At 40.6% G+C, this 18416-nt stretch overlaps 1 protein-coding gene across 1 annotated transcript in view; it reads right to left on the minus strand.

Annotated features, from left to right (window-relative positions):
- The window catches only part of amot (angiomotin), a 53599-nt gene that overhangs the window by 28447 nt on the left and 6736 nt on the right, over positions 1-18416 (minus strand). The window contains exons 4-7 of the mRNA XM_062433247.1: positions 11281-11860; positions 9883-10027; positions 6038-6130; positions 5790-5935 (exon numbers count right to left, since the gene is read on the minus strand). Coding sequence (XP_062289231.1) covers positions 5790-5935; positions 6038-6130; positions 9883-10027; positions 11281-11860 — 964 coding nt within the window. The remainder of the gene's footprint in view (positions 1-5789; positions 5936-6037; positions 6131-9882; positions 10028-11280; positions 11861-18416) is intronic.

Genomic DNA, 18416 nt, shown 5'->3' on the forward strand with positions numbered 1-18416 from the left:
GAGGCAGAGCCTTCAGTTATCAGGCTCCTCTCCTATGGAACCATCTTCCAGATTCAGTCCGGAGGGCAGACACCCTCTCTGTGTTTAAGAGTAGGCTTAAAACTTTCCTTTTTGATAAAGCTTTTAGTTAGGGCCGGCCAGGCTTGTCCTGGACCAGCTCCTAGTTTATGCTGCCGGGGGACTCCCATGATGCACTGAGCTCCTCTCTCCTCCTCCCCATCTCCATTAATATTCATGTGCTATTAATGCATTCACTAACTTAAACTTCTCTGTGCTTTCTGGCTCACAGGTAACCTGGGGTTGTAGATATCTGGATGACAGTTTCATGCCCTGGACCCGCTATCCTCCTGTCAGGGTCCTACTGACTTCAATGTTGATTGTTTTTTCAATGTGCTTCTCTCTCTTGGCTACACACCAAGAAGGTTTGAAAAGTCCAGCACAAAGGACCCTGAGTCATAGTGGTTCAGCAGAATCTTTCTCACAAGCAGAGGGCTTATGGTCTACTTTGATTGGGCTAGCTGGGAGGCAAGCAGAGCATTAGCTGTATCACAGCCAACTAGCCTGTTATTCAGGTTAAAGTGAAAAGAAGCAGTGGGTCTGTTGGCCAGCTGACCCTCACCAGTTCGCCTACAGAGCCACCAGGTCCACAGAGGATGCTATAGCCACAGCTCTCCACTTTGCTCTGTCTCACCTAAAGCAGTAGGGGAGCTACGCGCGGCTGCTCTTTGTGGACTTCAGCTCGGCCTTTAACACCATCCTCCCCAACAGACTGGTGACCAAATTGTCAGACCTGGGAATGTCTCACTCCATCTGCCTCTGGATCAAGGATTTCCTGTCTGACCGCACAAATAAATTACAAAACAGCTTTTACGTTAAAGCCATAAATGCACTAAACTGCATTAAATAATTGCTTTTTAAAAAAATATTTATTTATTTATTTTTGTTTCTGCACTTTAAGGACGGCATCTCAATTTCGTTTTGCTTTGTACAATGACAATAAAGACTTTCTATTCTATTCTATTCTTACTTTTTTTTTTATTCAGTGGAGCCTGCGAAGGAAGCACCGCGATTGTCAGGATAAAACAGTCCTGGGAGGAAGCACAGCCAAGTGGCAGAGGAGATGGCGACAAATTGCTGATGGTAGAAATATCAATTTTGGCCCAAAGCTGATATTTCATTATAAAGGCGTTATTGGCCAATACAGATGACAGGCTGTCGTCGGATTATTTTTATTTATTTATTTATGTTGTACTTTTGTACATTTTGACAAATATGCAAAGAGAGATTGTACTATAGATTGGAGAACTACATGTAAGTAGAACATTTTAATTAAGGTTAGTTTTCAACCAAAAACTATTCTGCCTTAATTTTGAGTAATCCTCAGCAGTTATCTATAACGTCGAGTTTTGTACATTCTTTGTTATTCCTGTTTTATTTTGTAATCACCTTTTGTGTCTCGTTTCAGATCTTCACTTCCTGTCCTTGTGTGTGATTACCTTCCCCGCCCTCATTATTGTCACCTGTCTTGAATTATCCCACCTTCCCTATTGTATTTAGTCTGTGTGCTCCCCTTTGTCTTTGCCAGTTCGTCTCATCTGTTCAAGTGAGCGTCCCAGTTATGTCCTTGTGTATTTTGACCCTGTTTTGTTTTTTGACTTTGTCTTCTGCCTAAAGCATCCCTTACCGTACCTGAGTGTATTAAAACCTTGGATTTTGAACCGTGAGTTGAGTCAAATTGTATTGTCAGTCATTACATATCTGACACCTCTTTTTTATTTTTTAAAGATTTTGTTGGCATGACACCTTTATTTAGCAGTAGACCGACAGGAAACATGGGAGAGAGATGGGGGTGTGACATGCAGCAAAGGACCTCCGACCGGGATTTGAACCGGGGTCGGCTGCATATATGGCATGCGCTCTAACCACTTGACCACCTGTGCACCTCATATCTGACACCTCTACTACACTTTTGATCATCTGTGTTTATCTGGCTAGATGACATGACACGTTTTTGGATGTACAGAAACACAGTATTATTACATTGTTAAGTGTACAATTACTGTGCAGGTAATGAGGAACTAAAGACACTCTTAAGACTTACAACACATAATCCAGGCTTTGTGTCCCAAAAGTCTTTCCAGTGTCTCACTGTAGTCTTTGCTGATGCTCAATAGCATGATTTATACATGTATCAGAGTGACTCTTTGCAAAAGTAGGAAAATAAAAAAACAGATTGGGGAGAAAAGAGTAGAGGAAAACAGAGTGGGTAGGAGCTGAGAGATGGCAGGCTGAGGGCCAAGAATCTAGGGGCTCTTTCAATGTTGTACAGAGGACGACAGAGCAATAGAAAAGCTTGCAGTTCTTTTGTTCTAATAACAAGCAGACATTGTGTTTCAAAGGCTGGCTTTGACCCTGCTTCGGCCTGTTTCCTGTTCTGTTTTGGACCTCAGTTATGCCCCCACTTTCTGGAACCATACCAACCAGCTGAGAGCTGGGTATCAACAGCCAGGCTGGCAGATCCATGATAGAGGGATGCTGGGAGAAGAGGTGAGAAGAAAGTAATGGAAGAGCTAATGTCTACTGCGGGCCATGTGGGAATCATTAAAATGGGTCATACTTGTATTTTTTGTCCATCATCAATATTGTACTTGACAAGTTTATTACTGAGATGTTTGAATACAGCAACATCATTAAAACGTGAGGTGTCTATACTAGGTGTATATACTACCTGATGATGAAGTTGTAATAAATTGGAATTTGTGTATGTGGAGCGATATGCACACTTTGCACCAAGGTTAAAAAAATTGTATGTTTAAAGATGAAAGACTCAAAAAGCAATTGTATACAGCGCAGGAATGAGCGTGTGCCATCTGCAGCAGTATCGAAGACCTCCCTTGTACATTTAATTATGGGAAGACCCATGAACTAACTAGGAAGGCTATGAAGAAAAAAAACATTGACTGTTGAAATTGAGAGTAGTTTATCCTGTGCTTCAGTTATAAGCAGCTATTCCCCTCCAAAGGCAGCAGGGCACTTGACTTACACATCCACTAAATTAAATGAGCATGCCTGTGAGGAGACACTGGTGCCAGCAGGCCAAAATCAGACCAGAACACAGAGATTTTCCTCTAAAGTAAAAAATCCATAACCTGGAGATGCAAGCTACTCACTGCAAAAATTGTTTTAAAATAATGTGACCTGATTTTTTAGCTTTTCTTCACACTGAGCAGGATTTTACATATCTAATTGAAAAAACAAACAAAACAGATAATGCAAGTATGGCTCAGTTCTTAATAAATAAGTAACTGAAAAACAAATGCCATGACAAAGCTTCTGTAAATTTCCAGAGCTGTGAGTGTGGTAACCTATTATTTATATCTGGTAATCAGGATTGAAATAAACCTTCCTGTAGTCCACATCCTGCCTAAGCTTTGATTCATTGTCTTCTATTTCATTTTAGCAAGGAGCTTTTTTACCCCAGCAAATAAAAGTCTAAACAAGCTTGATGGAGTTTTACTACACACAATATCCCTGGTTTGAATAGGACAGGGACCTTTGTTTCATTTCATTCCTTCATCTCTCTTGGCTGTCAAACTCTGTAATAAAGGCATTGTTAGAAAGACTGAGGGCAGAACTTAAGTTAGTTGTTATTGTGAATTCTTAAATGATAAACCAAACACATTCTCATACCCTCACATCACCCACATCCAATCATCTATACCATCACCTGTACCATCTGCTGATGAAGAATAATAATTAAAATCTGTTTTTGCGTGTGTTTTTACTATATAGTTGGTTTGATGTGTTTGAATGCTCATTGTTACAATTACACAACAAAAGTTCACGTTCTGTCTGCCACTTGTTGTCTGTAGCTGGTTGTGCTTTGCATGTGTGGGATTCTGAAACGTATTTAAATTGGGACCATTAGGCATATCGCTTGTTTCAATCTGAGACCTTGCACTCGGAATTGTTGTTTGTTTATTCAAAGTCTAAAGGCCTATCAGCGCAATGTATTTGTAGCAATTATTAAATTAAAAATGTTAAGTGTCAATGTGATTGGATCAGGGTGTGACCAAGAGACTCCATAGTGCCCCCAAACGCTGTGTAATGTGACCAAAAATTGTCTTTGATCTTAATGAAATTTGCAGGGCTCATAGGTCTCATCGGTATACATGGGAATTAATTTTGTGGAATTTTTTCCCCCAACAGGAAGTCGGCCATCTTGAATTTTGTGCGTCAATTTTCATTTCTCCGACACCGTGTAGAGGACATTAGGATGTGCACAGACTCACCAAATTTGGCAGTTATGTTCAAACTCATGATTTGATACCACAACTGCCCATGGGTGTGGCACAATAGCTAAATAGCGCCCCCTAATGCCTTTTCGCATTTTTTACGTACTGACAAACCCCTAAACTCACCACATCAAGAGTCACAAATAGTGACTTTTGATAAGTGCCCCCTCGAAAATGTCAAAATTGAAGTCTCCTACATGCACATACATGAACACCATTTGGTATGCATGACATGTATCATGACCAGATGCACAAAAAACCTCTTGGACCCATACCCTAAGTCCAACAGGAAGTCGGCCATTTTGATTCACAGCTGAGATTTTTACGACATTTTTCCCCATTTCCTCTTGCTACAGATTGCCTAAGAACTGGAAGATGAAAAGTTATCAAATTCTTTGTTCCGGCCTGAACACTTCTATGTGTCAATACTGACTCATATCCATAGCGCCACCTACTGGACACAGGAAGTCAACCTAATATGACAAACATCATCCGGTTTACATGAAATTTACATGGTGTGTTCTCCACATCATACACTATAACATGACATATAATTGGTGGGTGTTCTCTAGCGCCACATAGTGGATACAGGAAGTCTTGGTTAACCCCATCACCAAATGTTCAATAAACGTTGCTGGCAGGGTGTGGGTGCGAGGGCCCGTTCATCTCTGCTTGCAGCTTTAATTGTGTTTTATTTTGTGTCTCTTTGTGCTTTTGTTGCATTTGTTTAAAATGTCAATTTCTATTTCGTTTTATGAAAATACTGTCTCCATAAAATTATCACTATTATTACAGTAGTTAAGACTCACTGTGAACAGATTACAGTGTAACTATGGCAGCTACAATGAATGAATGAATAAATAATTTTATTTTCGTGTCCATCCATATACATGACCCTCCCTTGTGAATTTATTCAGATGCATTAATTAACAACAAACCAATAATTCCCCTATCTAAACCCATCATCATCTCACAGATTAATACATCAACGTCATCCAAACATGAACATAAACTGCCCACGACGCCCCAAGAGATATCCAACAATGGAGATAAAACAGATATAAAAACACAGCCCCATAAGCACAAAGCTAGCTTGCATACTACAGTGCATCACTGTTTTGTCTCTTTCTACCATCCATAATATGTAACTTATAAAAGTTGTGGTCTAATTACAGCAATCTGTCATCTTAATTTTTTTAAGTTCCAGATATGTTTTAAAACATTGCATTATGTGCACTGGAGGCTTCAAGTATCCACATCACACATGCAAATTGCACACTCATCATGATTGGCTCCAAATGAGTAGTGATGTCACAAATCATTCATGCCTTCAACTCAAATTTAGCACAGAGAAACTTTTCCCTTTGAGCAGATGGCTGTGAAAACATTCTGTATCCATGCAATTTTTCTGACATTAGTTTTTGATAAAGATGACATTTTGGTCCAAAAGCCAAAATCCAAAAAGCAGGATTACATCCAGAATTAAACTCTTACCTCCTCCTCCAGCTTTACCACTTTGGCTTGGGCGTTGTTGAGTGCTTGGTCTCTGATCTCAATGTGTCTCCTCTGGTCTTCTGTGGTTGAGCGCAGTGCATTCAGCTCCATGTCCAGCTTCTCCTTCTCACGCAGTGTCTCTTTGTCTGAACACACACACAAGTACAAACACATTCGCTTTTCTCCTCCTCCCCAAGAGATAGATTTAATAGGCTGTGTGTGAGTGTGTGTGTGTGTGTAATACTCACTCTGTGCGAGCAGCTGGGAGATGGTCTTGCGATTGTCCTCTGAGCCGTCACAGTCTTTAGCAGCAAGTTGCTTATTGGCTGACTCCATGCGCTCTATGAAACAACAGTACACAATTGGATGCTCAGATTGGGGCAAACACATGCATGTTTGTGTTTATTTTGCTTAGATTCAGACATTAAAGGGGAAGTAAGCTCTACAGCATTTCATCAAAGGGGCTCCTTTGTAAAAGAGATTTTAATATCTCAATGGGACGTTGCCTGGTTAAATAAAGGATAAATAAAAAAAATAAAAAATCCAGTTTTTAACAGTTAAGAACTTGCTGTTGCAAACTCAGTTGCTGTTGGCTATCACTTCACTGTGACCTTTGACAAGCTACATCAGGTGATGACTATGCCTCAGACTAAACATTCAGTGAATACTGGAAAAGCATGTATACAATAATTACATACATAAAAATTAGAAGTGCATCTAAACTATGAATTGATACTTAGTATTCCTTACACCGTCTCTTTATGGCCAATTGCTGCAAGATTATGGGTAATTTCCCCGAGTGACATCTGTAGAAAGCGTGCAGCCCAAGCGGACTCTCTGGAAGTCTGCAATAAGTCAGCTTGAGGCCCTTTGTGGATGTGATGAACTGTGGGTTTGACAGACCTCAGCACTTGCAGACTTCCTGGGAACACGTGCATAAATTCTGCAAGTCTGCAAGTTCGGTGATTGACAAGCGTACTAGAGGAGGATAAAGGGAAATATTCCTTCTTAAACTTGTTTCTGTCAACTATGAGCAAGAGAACTTGTTTTAAGTTTATCAGAGTAACACACATTAGTGCCATATTTGGAGCCATGAAAACAATTAACTGATCTACTAACAAATATTGTAATGGTGTCTGAAGTCACTCAGTGCATGTTTTTAATACTTATTGGACAACAATGGAGATCTACAGCACAGATGATAAAGTGTTACACTTTGGATACACTGACAATACTTGTTAGTAGGGCAAATTGATTGGTTTGGCTTTGCTCTGTCTAGATTTCTTGGCAATAAGAAAAATATAGAAAATCCCCAGCTATATTTTTATTCACTATTAACTGATTGAACAATAATAAAAAATAATATTTGAGGGGGGTGCCACGTGATGCAGAGAGAGTAGGAGCACTACAGTTGAGCTCTCGGATCAAATACATCTTCAAACCTTCCAGAAATGGTTGAAATACTACAGTCAAAGTAAGAATATCATTGCATGAACTATGGGCAACAACACCTGAAAACAAACAGGGTTTGCGATGCAAATCTCGAAGAACTCAGTTGGAGCCAGACACTGACAAAATGGCGAAAGCCGAGAAAATTGTTGGTGGCTAAGATAAATGAAGGCGTTTTTGTAAAACTCAGTTCCAGCTTGGACATAGAACTTCTGCACACAGAAGACACTGTGTCTTAGCTGCTAGCTAAACTTGAACACACCAAAGCAAGGCTGAGTGAGGCTATCAACAGGTTAGAGGACCAGGAGAACGTTAATTGTACATCAATATTATAGGCTGCAGTGTAAAGTGATATGAAACATTAAGGTTAGCAATTTAGATTTGTGATATGTTATGTTGCATTTTGGACCAGCTGGAGAGTCTTTAACGACTTGTAAGGGCAGACTGATAATAATGAATTATAATAATCCAGCCTAGAAGTAATGAAGTAATTTTAAGAAAAGATGTGCCTGATTTTTACATCATCCACACAGGCAGGTGAAAAAAGGCAGTTCTTGAAACGTGTTTTATGAGGGAGGTGAAGGACATATCTTGATCAAGGTGAACTTATTAAAAATGGAAGCCATGTTCATTGATGCTATGGCAGGCTCTGATCCATTCCTTTTCATTGGTCAACTAAGCAAATGACATACCTTGGAATAAGAATTGGTCCCTGTCATTACCCAATTTGAGTCGCACATGGCAGTCGGGTCCACCGTCTTGGACAGCTAAGTATGGCAACACCATTTGGAAAAAACCCATTACTCACCCGACTCGATTTGCGTAAAAATGCAACTTTTGAGTGCTTTTTACATGTGAAGAGGAAGACTGAAGTTAAAAAAAGTAAATCCAACAATTAACAGCGTAATATATAAAAACTTGCATATCCTAACATACTATAATTTTAAAAATATAAGTAACATAATCTTTTCTTATTATTATTATTATTATTATTAAAACCAAACATAAATATCATAGCCAAATCATCTATTTTTGTCACAACTCTTCCTCTCCCTTCCCTATATGTTCTCCCTTTGCTTTACCTGTTTTTTCCCCATGGTGAATCTAGCCAGGGGCTTGTTGATCTGCCTGTTTTGCCATTGATCAAGCAATGTATTTGAAATAAATCCAGTAGGGACAGAGATTAGGTTTTATTTAACCCTGCATTTTGAGAGTTTGTATATTCTGTATATTTGTGGTAATTTAGGCCATAGTTTTTTATTCAGAAATAATGCTTAAGGAAACACTGCCAAAAAAATAGAATATAAATCTTGAACAAATACAATCAAGAACCAATAATTGTACCTAAATAAACAATATGAAAATGTGACAGATTGAATAATGTACATTGTTAGCATTCTAAGGTTATAGTTTATCTTGTGTTTTAAATGTTTTTTTGTCAGCTTCAGTATTGTGACAACAGTTATTTCTGTTTCCTCATGTTTTATGTTTATAATGTTTATCTAAGCAGTGGTAAGTGCAGTTCTCCAGCAGGGGTAAGTGTTGCTGTAGTTAGTGCAGGGCTCCAGCAGAGGGAGTGTAGAGCTGTTGAACTCCAGTCATTACAAATGTGACCAGAGGAAAGTTTGTGCCTGTGCATGTTTCACAGAAATACTCATAATTACTCATAAACACTCCCTTTAAGGGCTTTTACAAAAAACATCTGTAGGGTCTGAGAAAAAGAAAAAAGTCCCAATTACATCAGCCGTTGACTCAGAACATGCAATCTAAATAAAGTTTATAAAAAACAAAACTAAAAAACAATGCACGACTCACATTGGCCACTTGTCTGACTCAGTTCGGGTAGCGACATTGTGCATGTGTGAAAAACGGCTCTCAGATCATGCATTAGTAATTCTCTAGTCGTATATGGATGAAAAAAAACTTTTGCTGAACTTATATTGTTTCTATACTTTGTGCTGACTCACATCCAACAGCTGAAATAGGAATGAAATACATATATCCAACCTATAGTAACAGTAGTTTGTCCAAGTGGAGTTGTCGTACGTAACTGTCCAAGATGGTGGACCCGACTGCACATGTGCGACTCACATCGTGTAGCGACTCACACCTTTAACCAATCATATAGGTGGGGAACCCTACCTGTTTCCTGGTTGGGCAGGATAAGTGTGCTCAAGATGAATATACTACCTAGGTTGTTGTACCCTTAACAGTTTTTGGAATAAAAAAATCTAGATAAAAGGTTTAAACAATTCATTTGGCAGGGTAAAAAGAATAGAAATAGTCAGAATAAAAATAGTTAAATTACAGCGATGCAAAAGTCAAAGGGGACTGGGAGTCCCAAATATGCAGCTATACTTTTGGGCAGCAAAAATGTAGTATATACACGAATGGGCGAATCCAGATCTTACAAATACATGGATTAATATGAAGTCTAAGAAACTGTGGTATACTGACATTAAAGGACGAAAAGTGCAAGAAAGTGAAACTGGAGGTTCAAAATTGCATTGTTCTGTACACATTGATTACATGACACAGGTATCAAGGTGTTTTCAACTTAAAAATAATGTTTCACTTCTGCCCCCCCCCCCAAGTCAGTTGCATTACGAGCATGACTTTGCAGTAATGCTCACTGCTCTCTAACCTCGGAGGTCCCTATTGAAGTCATGCAGCCGGCGCACCTCCAGCTCCAGCTTGTTCCTCATGGTTTTCTCCAGGGCCTCCCTCTTGGAGGAGGACTTGGCAAGGTTTTCATAGGCTTCTGACACAAGCTGGATCTCTGTTTCCAACTGCACACAGACACAGCAGAAATTAAGGGAAACAGACTAAAGATGAAGAGAGTTAGGGAGATGCATTTAACATTCACTGAAATGTTCAATTATAACTATATTAATGTTATAATACTTGTATAGTATTTAATATTAAATTTGTTTCTCTGCTGCATATCAATATTCATATCCATTTCAAGTATACGTGTTAAAACTGTCATCACAGAGAAAGCAACACTGCATTTTAACTGCTAACACATTTAGAAACTAATTCAGACAGAGAGAAACAATGAATGGCTATGTTATTTTAACCATTTTAAAGGACAGGTTCACTAATGTGTCTTAAAACAAAAGTCAGATGTGCAAATTAATACTGAAAGACGTTTTCCTTGCTGTCATCATTCCTCCTGTTTACACTGACTATGAAAAGATCCCCTTTAAATACCCTCTCGATGGAGGTGATGAGGGCCAAAATCCACACAAATAACTTCATCAATGTTAATTTGGGCACCTGACTGTTTTAAGAAAGACTTGAAAATTGTGAACCTGTCCTTGAACTCAAGTCAACTGACAAAAAATGTCATCCCAGCTCTCTCTTGCACACTGCTGTGCACTGCAAAGTACCTCCTCACCATCTTCCCGAATAACACAGCAATATGCCAGATCTCTGATCTTTGCATGACACAGATTTGAACTTGAGGTATCCGACATGCCATAGTTTAACATTATATTCATTTAGCAGTCACTTTTGATCAAATTTGAATCACATACAATAAAAATGACAAGTTATTAGTGTATATTATTTACATTTCAGTTCAAATGGTTTCACCTTACAAAACCCTTCAAATGTTGATTGTTTCAAGAGAAAGCTATCATGCAATAAAATATTTGTTTCACCTCTACTCATACTGATTCTGTGGCCCCTGTCCATAAGTCACGTAGATTACATCTTGAAAATACCATACCTTATATATCTTCAAATAGTCTGATCTGTGTTTCATCCAGCTCAGTAAGGCATACAGAAATTCAAACACAAAAATCTTTAAACTTAAATGAAAGAGAAGCCTTTTTATACTGAATCAAAAACAACCAGGTGTTTAATTTTAAACACCAGATGTTTTCTATAGCTTTTCTTAGCCCATTTCTAATTTGATATTTCCATTCCTCCGGACCAGGTTATAAGATCTATAAATGTGATAGGCATTTTAATTACAGCAGTATAACCTTGGTTATTGTAAAATACTATCTTAAAGCTCTTCTGCAGAAGTTGTTACCTTGTGCAACTTGGTGACTTTCTCGCGACAGATCTCCATCTCCTGCCTAAGCATTCTGTTCTCCTCTGTCAACACCTCAACCATCTGGTGGGTGCGTGCCATCATAGCGAACGGCTCCCCCTGCAGGTGGGAGAAGGAATGCGGGTGGGGGAAATGTCCTGCCAGGATGGTTGGCTGGGATTGGGGAGGTGCAGGTCCTTGGAACTGCTGCTGCTGCTGATACTGATACTGATGGTGGTGCTGCTGCTGATGGTGCATCCTTGGGGTTGAGCCGTAAGGATCATGAGAGAAACCATGACCCCTCTGAGGTGTCTGGTGAATGGTCTCTGTGGTGAAAGGCTCCCCTAGATGGTGGGAGCCAGGGCCCTGTAGACTGCGGGGCCCCATACTGGGGAAGGAATCTCCCTGGCTGTGGGGATGCTGGTGAGGAAAGGAGGGATGGGAGGAGTGGGATGCGCTGAGTATGCTGCTGAGGGTGGAGGACTGAGCACGGGACAAGGAGCCTACAGAGGTGACAGAGGAGGTGGGACTATGCTGGTGAAGGGGCCGCTGGGAATGGACTGAGCCCTCCTTACTGGACCTGAGGAAAGATGAACTCCCAGGTTAGTTTAACTGTCTGATTTCAGAATCTCTGCTGGTGTTGTGTGTTAATGTAGAGAAAAGTACCAGTATCTGAAATTCATCTGATTCAAATTTTACCCAAAGAGAAAACAGCTGGCTGAGGTTGACTGTGGATGCCTCTTTTTTGTTTGCTAATAAAACAATTTGCGGCAACTGTTTTATGTGCATTTTTGCCATCATTTACATTTATAGCATGTATAATCAATGCTCCAATTACACTGTTTCATGGTTTGTTGGTGGAGGGGGTTGCGAGAAGGGATTAAAAGCATAGCCATTATACAAACAAAAACCTAAAAATATAGCATCAGGGTTTTGGAGACCATAAATATGTGTCTGAATATAAGTCTGAACCAGCTGTGTGACAGTTTGGAGGACAGAGTGGGACACAGACTTATCATAGTCTTATGAATATGCAAAATATACAGACAAAAATAAAAACTTAAATTGGGGTTCAAACTCTTTTGTGTTTGTCCTGGTTTATTGTGGTTTTAACCCCAAAGGGATAGAATCCTTCTGAGTTTGTGCTGGTTTATTATTAGGGTTTGAACCCTGAAGGGGTTTCTACATGTCAATATAGAGTCATAGTCATACCACCACCTACTGACAACAGGAATTGAGCCTTATGTGACAAACATCATCCAATTTACAATTTACACGGTGTACACTAATATGGGGCGGCTCGACTGTGGCTCAGGAGGTAGAGTGGTTGTCGACCGATCGGAAGATTGGTGTTTCGATTCCCGGCTCTTCCAGTCCTTGGGCAGTCCTTGGGCAGGATACTTAACCCCAGATTACTCGCGTTGCTGTGCCAACGGTGTATGAATGTGTGTGAATGATTAGCTTCCATCTGATGAGCAGATTGGCACCCTGCATGGTAGCCCCTGTCATCAGTGTATGAATAGGTGAATGTGACATGTAGTGTAAAAGTGCTTTGAGTGGTAAAAACGACTAGAAAAGCGTCAAATTTCTTCAAGAAATCTTCCCCAAACTTGGTATATCTAATATGTAGATGATCCCTAACAAAATGTATGAGTTTTTGTTTCACATACAGCCACACTGCATAGGTGTGTAAAATGTGATACTGCTATAGCTCTTAAATGTTACATTCCATGACAACCAAATTCAGCAAAAGTGTGTAAAACACGTCTGTAGCTTTTAATACAATTTTACCTGTAGGTGGCACTGCAATATGTTTTAAAAATTGCTGCTGCTGGAGCAGCAGCTTGTGGTGGCCTCATGTGCATTTTTTATTTACTTTTTATCAGAAGTATGCTGTAAACGGACTTTACTTATATAGCTCTTTTCTAGCCATTTTGGTCACTCAATGTGCTTTTACACTACATGTCACACATTCACCCATTAACACACTGATGACAGGAGCTACCACACAGGGTGCCAACCTGCTCATCAGATGGAGCAAACATTCACAAAGGGTTGGTTCAGCCATTAGGAGCCTTTCAGGGTTACATGAACACATCAACTGGAGGACTGGAGGAGCCGGGAATCGAACCGCCGATCTACTGTGCCCCTGTGTACTGTGTTTTGTAGTATCAATGAGCAGATTGGGAGAATGCGTGTGAAAGCTAGAAGCTGTTAGCTGCTGCCAGTCTCAATCAGCAGCATTTGCAGCATCTGTGTGAGGCTCCATTTTTTCATCTTTAAAACAACTGAGTGTGGCCATTAGATGGGGTTGAAGTCACCACTTTTAGAGAAGAGACCTAATGCAACTTTGTTGATAATGTTGCGTTATATAATGTTATGAGGAACAATGGAATTAGTGGGTATCAATTTTATAAGTTTGTAAACTATTTGGGAAAAAAACTTTCCATTTGTTGAGGTGAAATTGATTTGCCTAAAACTGAAAGGTTTTGTACATCATTAGCGGCAGCAGGATTAGTTTACCATGAGAATGAATGAATTGTGTACAAAGTGTTTGAAAGAAGAGACAATCTCTAAGAAACAGCAGTGAGAAGATCCAGCAGACTGTATTGCTGTCTGTAAAAGCATGAATCAGACAATAGATCTACACACTGTAGTAGCTCAAAGCAATTTTAATTGAGCAATGTTTCAATTTACCACAAATCTTGCCTTTAGTGTGATTTTTGATCTAGCACCTGTTAGTTTTTTATTTAATGTGTGCGACATGACAGCACTCTCCCAAACAATTAAGGTTTAAATCTCAAAAAACTATAAGTCATATAATAATAATAATAATAATAATAATTCATTTTATTTAAAGGCACCTTTCAAAGCACTCAAGGACACCTTACAAGACACACATAAAACAATAGTACAATGGATAAACAAGAATGTGATTACATAGTTAATGTGAGACAGAGTATGCCACTCGGAATAAGTGCGTTTTTAGGCAGGATTTAAAGGGGGAGACAGAGTCAGAAGTGCAAATGTCTGGTGGGAGAGAGTTCCAAAGGCGGGGGGCAGATCAGCTGAAAGCCTTTGACCCAGTGGTAGTTAGGTTGGCAGATGGGGCAAAGAGCTGGATGGCAGAAGAGGATCGGAGAGTGCGGGACGGTTTGTAGATGTGAATAAGTTCAGAGAGATATGATGGTACCAGGTTGTGAAGGATCTTGAAAGTGATGAGCAGAATCTTATTTTTCAATGCGGGATTTGATAGGGAGCCAATGAAGTTACTGCAGGGCAGGAGTGATGTGTTCAATAGAGGGAGTTCTGGTGTTCATACGAGCAGCTGAATCAGTTGGCCAGTTGGAGTTTATGAAGAGATTTCCGAGGAAGACCAAAGAGGAGAGAGTTACAATAGTCCAGACAGGGTGTAATCAGGGTGTTTACAAGGATAGCGGTGCAGGTTGGTGTAAGTGAGGGACGGAAAAAATTGATGTTTCGTCGATGGAAGTATGTAGACCGAGTAACATTATTGATGTATGATTAGAAGGATAATGTGCTGTCCAGGAGGACACCCAGGCTCTTTACCTGAGGGGATCGAGGAACAGTGGAATTGTTGATAGTGATGGAGAAAGTGTTAGGTGTTGCTAGGGTGGATCTTGTCCAGATTAGGAGGCCCTCATTTTGTTGCTGTTGAGTTTGAGAAAGTTGAGTGAGAGCCATGATTTAATTTCCAGTAAGCAGTCGGATAGAGCTGTGGGCGACAGAGTGGAAGTGGGCTTTGTGGAAAGATAGAGCTGGGTATCGTCTGCATAACAGTGGAATTGAATATGAAATTTCCTGAGCATGTAACAGAGGCAGAAGATAAATAATGAACAGGAGGGCCCAAGGACAGAGCCCTGGGGAACACCACTGGAGACTGGAGAGGAGACGGATCTCAGGTTCTTGAGTTCAAAAAACTGTGTGCAACCAGAGAGATATGATCTGAACTAAGCCAGAGGGATGTCAGTGATTCCAATGGAGGCTAGCCTCTCCAGGAGTATGTCATGATAGACTGTGTCAAAGGCTGCGCTCAGGTCGAGGAGAATAGGTATGGAGAGTAGTCCAGAGTCAGATGCCATCAGGAGGTCATTGGTGATTTTCACTAGGGCTGTCTCAGTTCTGTGGAGGGGACAGAAACCAGACTGAAATTTTTCATAGAGATTGTTGTCAGACAGATGGGTGTGGACCTGAGCTGCAACAGTTCTTTCAAGTATTTTAAAGAGAAATGGCAGGTTTGAGATAGGACGGAAGTTGTTCAAGTCATTCGGATCTGCACCAGGTTTCTTGAGTGTTGGAGTTATTGCAGCAGTTTTGAGTGATGATGGAACAACTTCAGAAGTCAGTGAGGAGTGAATGATGTCAGTTATTAAGGAGGATAAGGCAGGTAGGCAGACTTTTACCAGGTGGGTAGGTAGGGGGTCTGGCAGGTAGATGATTTGGATTCATGGATGAGATCAGTTATTTCGAAAACAGTTTGAAGCTGGCGAGCAGAGAGCTGAAGGAAAATGTAGGGAAAGAGTGCAGAGAGGTGCAGAGTTATTTGAAGCAGTCAGTGTCTGATGGATATTTTTTTGGTATTGAAGAAGGTCAAGAAGGTATCAACACTGTCAACTTGTGAGTAAGTGAGGTGGTAGAGCATCAGGTGGTTTCAGAATATTGTTGATAGTTGAGAATAGGGCTCTGGAGTTCCTATCAACCGTCCTGATTAAGTAGTAAGTGGTCTTGGCTGAAGAACGAGCATCCTTGTATTGAAGTACAGTATGTGATTATGATACATTTTTTTGTGAACGGCTAGGCCAGTTTTTACATAAAGGTGCTCCAAACGACAGCCTTTAGTTTTGAGCTGGCGTAGTGCTGGTGTAAACCAAGGAGCACAGTGGGTGAAAGAAACAGACCTGGTTTCCAGAGGTGCAAGAGTTTTTAGCAGTCCATGAAGTCCATCATTGTGGTGAGATACCAATTCATCTGTGGTGAATAAATTGTGCCAACAAGTCAATATTCTTGATGTTTCAGAATGTGATAGAACAAGGCGTATTATTCTAGGATAATATTAGATTGACATTGAAGGATATTAACTTGTGGTCTGAGATAGGTAGATCAGAGGCACAAATTATGAGGGATTATACCAGAACAGCAGATTACGTCAAGAATGTGTCCTTTGGAGCGAAGTCCCTTGTAAAAGTATTGTTGATGCCATCAAAGTGGATATTAACATCACCCAGCAATAGTAGATTTGGGGACACAGAACATAAGGTTGTTAAGAAGGCAGAGAATTCCTGTAGGAAGGCATTATTCGGCTTGGGTGGTCAATAAATAGTAGCAAGTATAGTAGGAGTTGGGCCCTTGATTTGCAGAGCAATGGACTCAAATGAAGGGTACACAGGGACCGTAATGGAGGACACGTTCCACTTTTCACTGTGTAGTATTGCCAGGCCACCCCCTCTGACAGAGGCACGGGGTTGTGATGTGTAGACAAACCCAGGAGGCATAGTTTGCTTAAGGTGTGAAAAGTCATTAGGCTGCTACCACGTCTCAGTCAAACACACAAGAAATCAAACTTACGGTCATTCAGTACATCATAGAGCAGAGGTCCCTTGTTGGTCAGCGAGCGGATGTTAAATAACCCAAAGGTTAGATTGCTGATGTCAGGTTTGGTGTTTAGCTGACCTGGTTGGATTAACTAGCACACTGTGATGAACAGTTCATCCACACCTGTGCCTGCGCATTGATTTGCGATGGGAAATAACAACAGAAATTGGAAACCAGTTAATCACAACAGTGGAGGTAGGTTTATAACAGCCAGTAGGTGACAGTGGACCAGAGGGAGCATGGCAAGGGCGATGAACTGAGGAAAGTGTCAGTACCTGAGTTGGTCGCCAGGGGGAGCTTGTGAGAGAGATGGTACTGTATGCTGCCTGAGTAGGCAGAGAAGAAGAAGGCTCCAGGAGGGGGGGGCATGGCAGATGAGCAGTCAATCACGAGGAGCAGCGTGATTGACCATTATATATATAAAATGTTTCCACAAGGACACTTGTGGAAACATTTTAAGGTATAATATGTGCTTGAAGAGTTAAAACTGTGGGAGTGACAATTGTGTAGAATTTTTTGGTCTACTATCTCTGCTCATCCCTCTGCCTGATCACGACACACTAGTGAGACCTGAAAACAAAGGAAAAAGCCCTCAAAAGTGAAAAAATATCCCAACACAATCTGATAACTTTGAAGATTTAAAGTTTTGTGAACATTTAAAGATTAAATGTGGTCTTTAGGATGATGAATGTCAGAGCAGTTCAGTCTCAGGGCCCCATTTTAACGATCTATAGTGCACGGCGTGAATCGTGTGGCGCAAATGCCTTTGGGGCAAGTCCGAATCCACTTTTGCCATTTTAACGGGGGAAAAATGGTCAATGCACCAGGCGCCTAAAGGGTCCAAAAGGGTTGGTCCCCTCATTAGTCATAGGCGTGTTTTGGGCATAACACGGGGTAAACTAATCAAGAGTGTCATCTCCCATTCCCTTTAATATCCAGGAGCGCTGTCACTTTGGCGGATTGCTATTGTAACGGTGCATTCGTCAAGCAATGTATTTCAAGAATAAAACATTTAGTTACAATTGTGGAAAAAAGTTCTATCTTGTTTAAAAACGATAGTTTTGCTATCAGGACTGAGACTTGGGTAACAGTGATGACACCAGTAAATCATGATGGAAAATATAAAAATGGGACAAAATGTTATAATAAAAAAACTGAATTTGAATTTAATTGAACTTGAACCAATAAATCATCATTCCTTTATAGTTGGTTATATTTCAGGGGAAATGCATCTTCTGGTGTCTCAGGAGGGGGAAGCAGTGCACCGTTAACACTGTGTATGGTGGGGACAGTGCGCTGCTGACCTCGACTAGGGACGTTGTGGATCGGTGGAAGGAATACTTCAAAGACCTCCTCAATCCCACCGACACGCCTTCCGATAAGGAAGCAGGGCCTGTGGACCCAGGTGTGGGCTCTCCTATCTCTGGGGCTGGATCCTTGAGGGTGCATGGGAGTTTGCCCAACCTGTCCACATGTGTTTTGTGGACTTGGAGAAGGCATTCGACCGTGTCCCTCTGGGAGAC

This window comes from Scomber scombrus, chromosome 14 (assembly GCF_963691925.1).
Source record: "Scomber scombrus chromosome 14, fScoSco1.1, whole genome shotgun sequence".
NCBI lineage: Eukaryota > Metazoa > Chordata > Actinopteri > Scombriformes > Scombridae > Scomber > Scomber scombrus.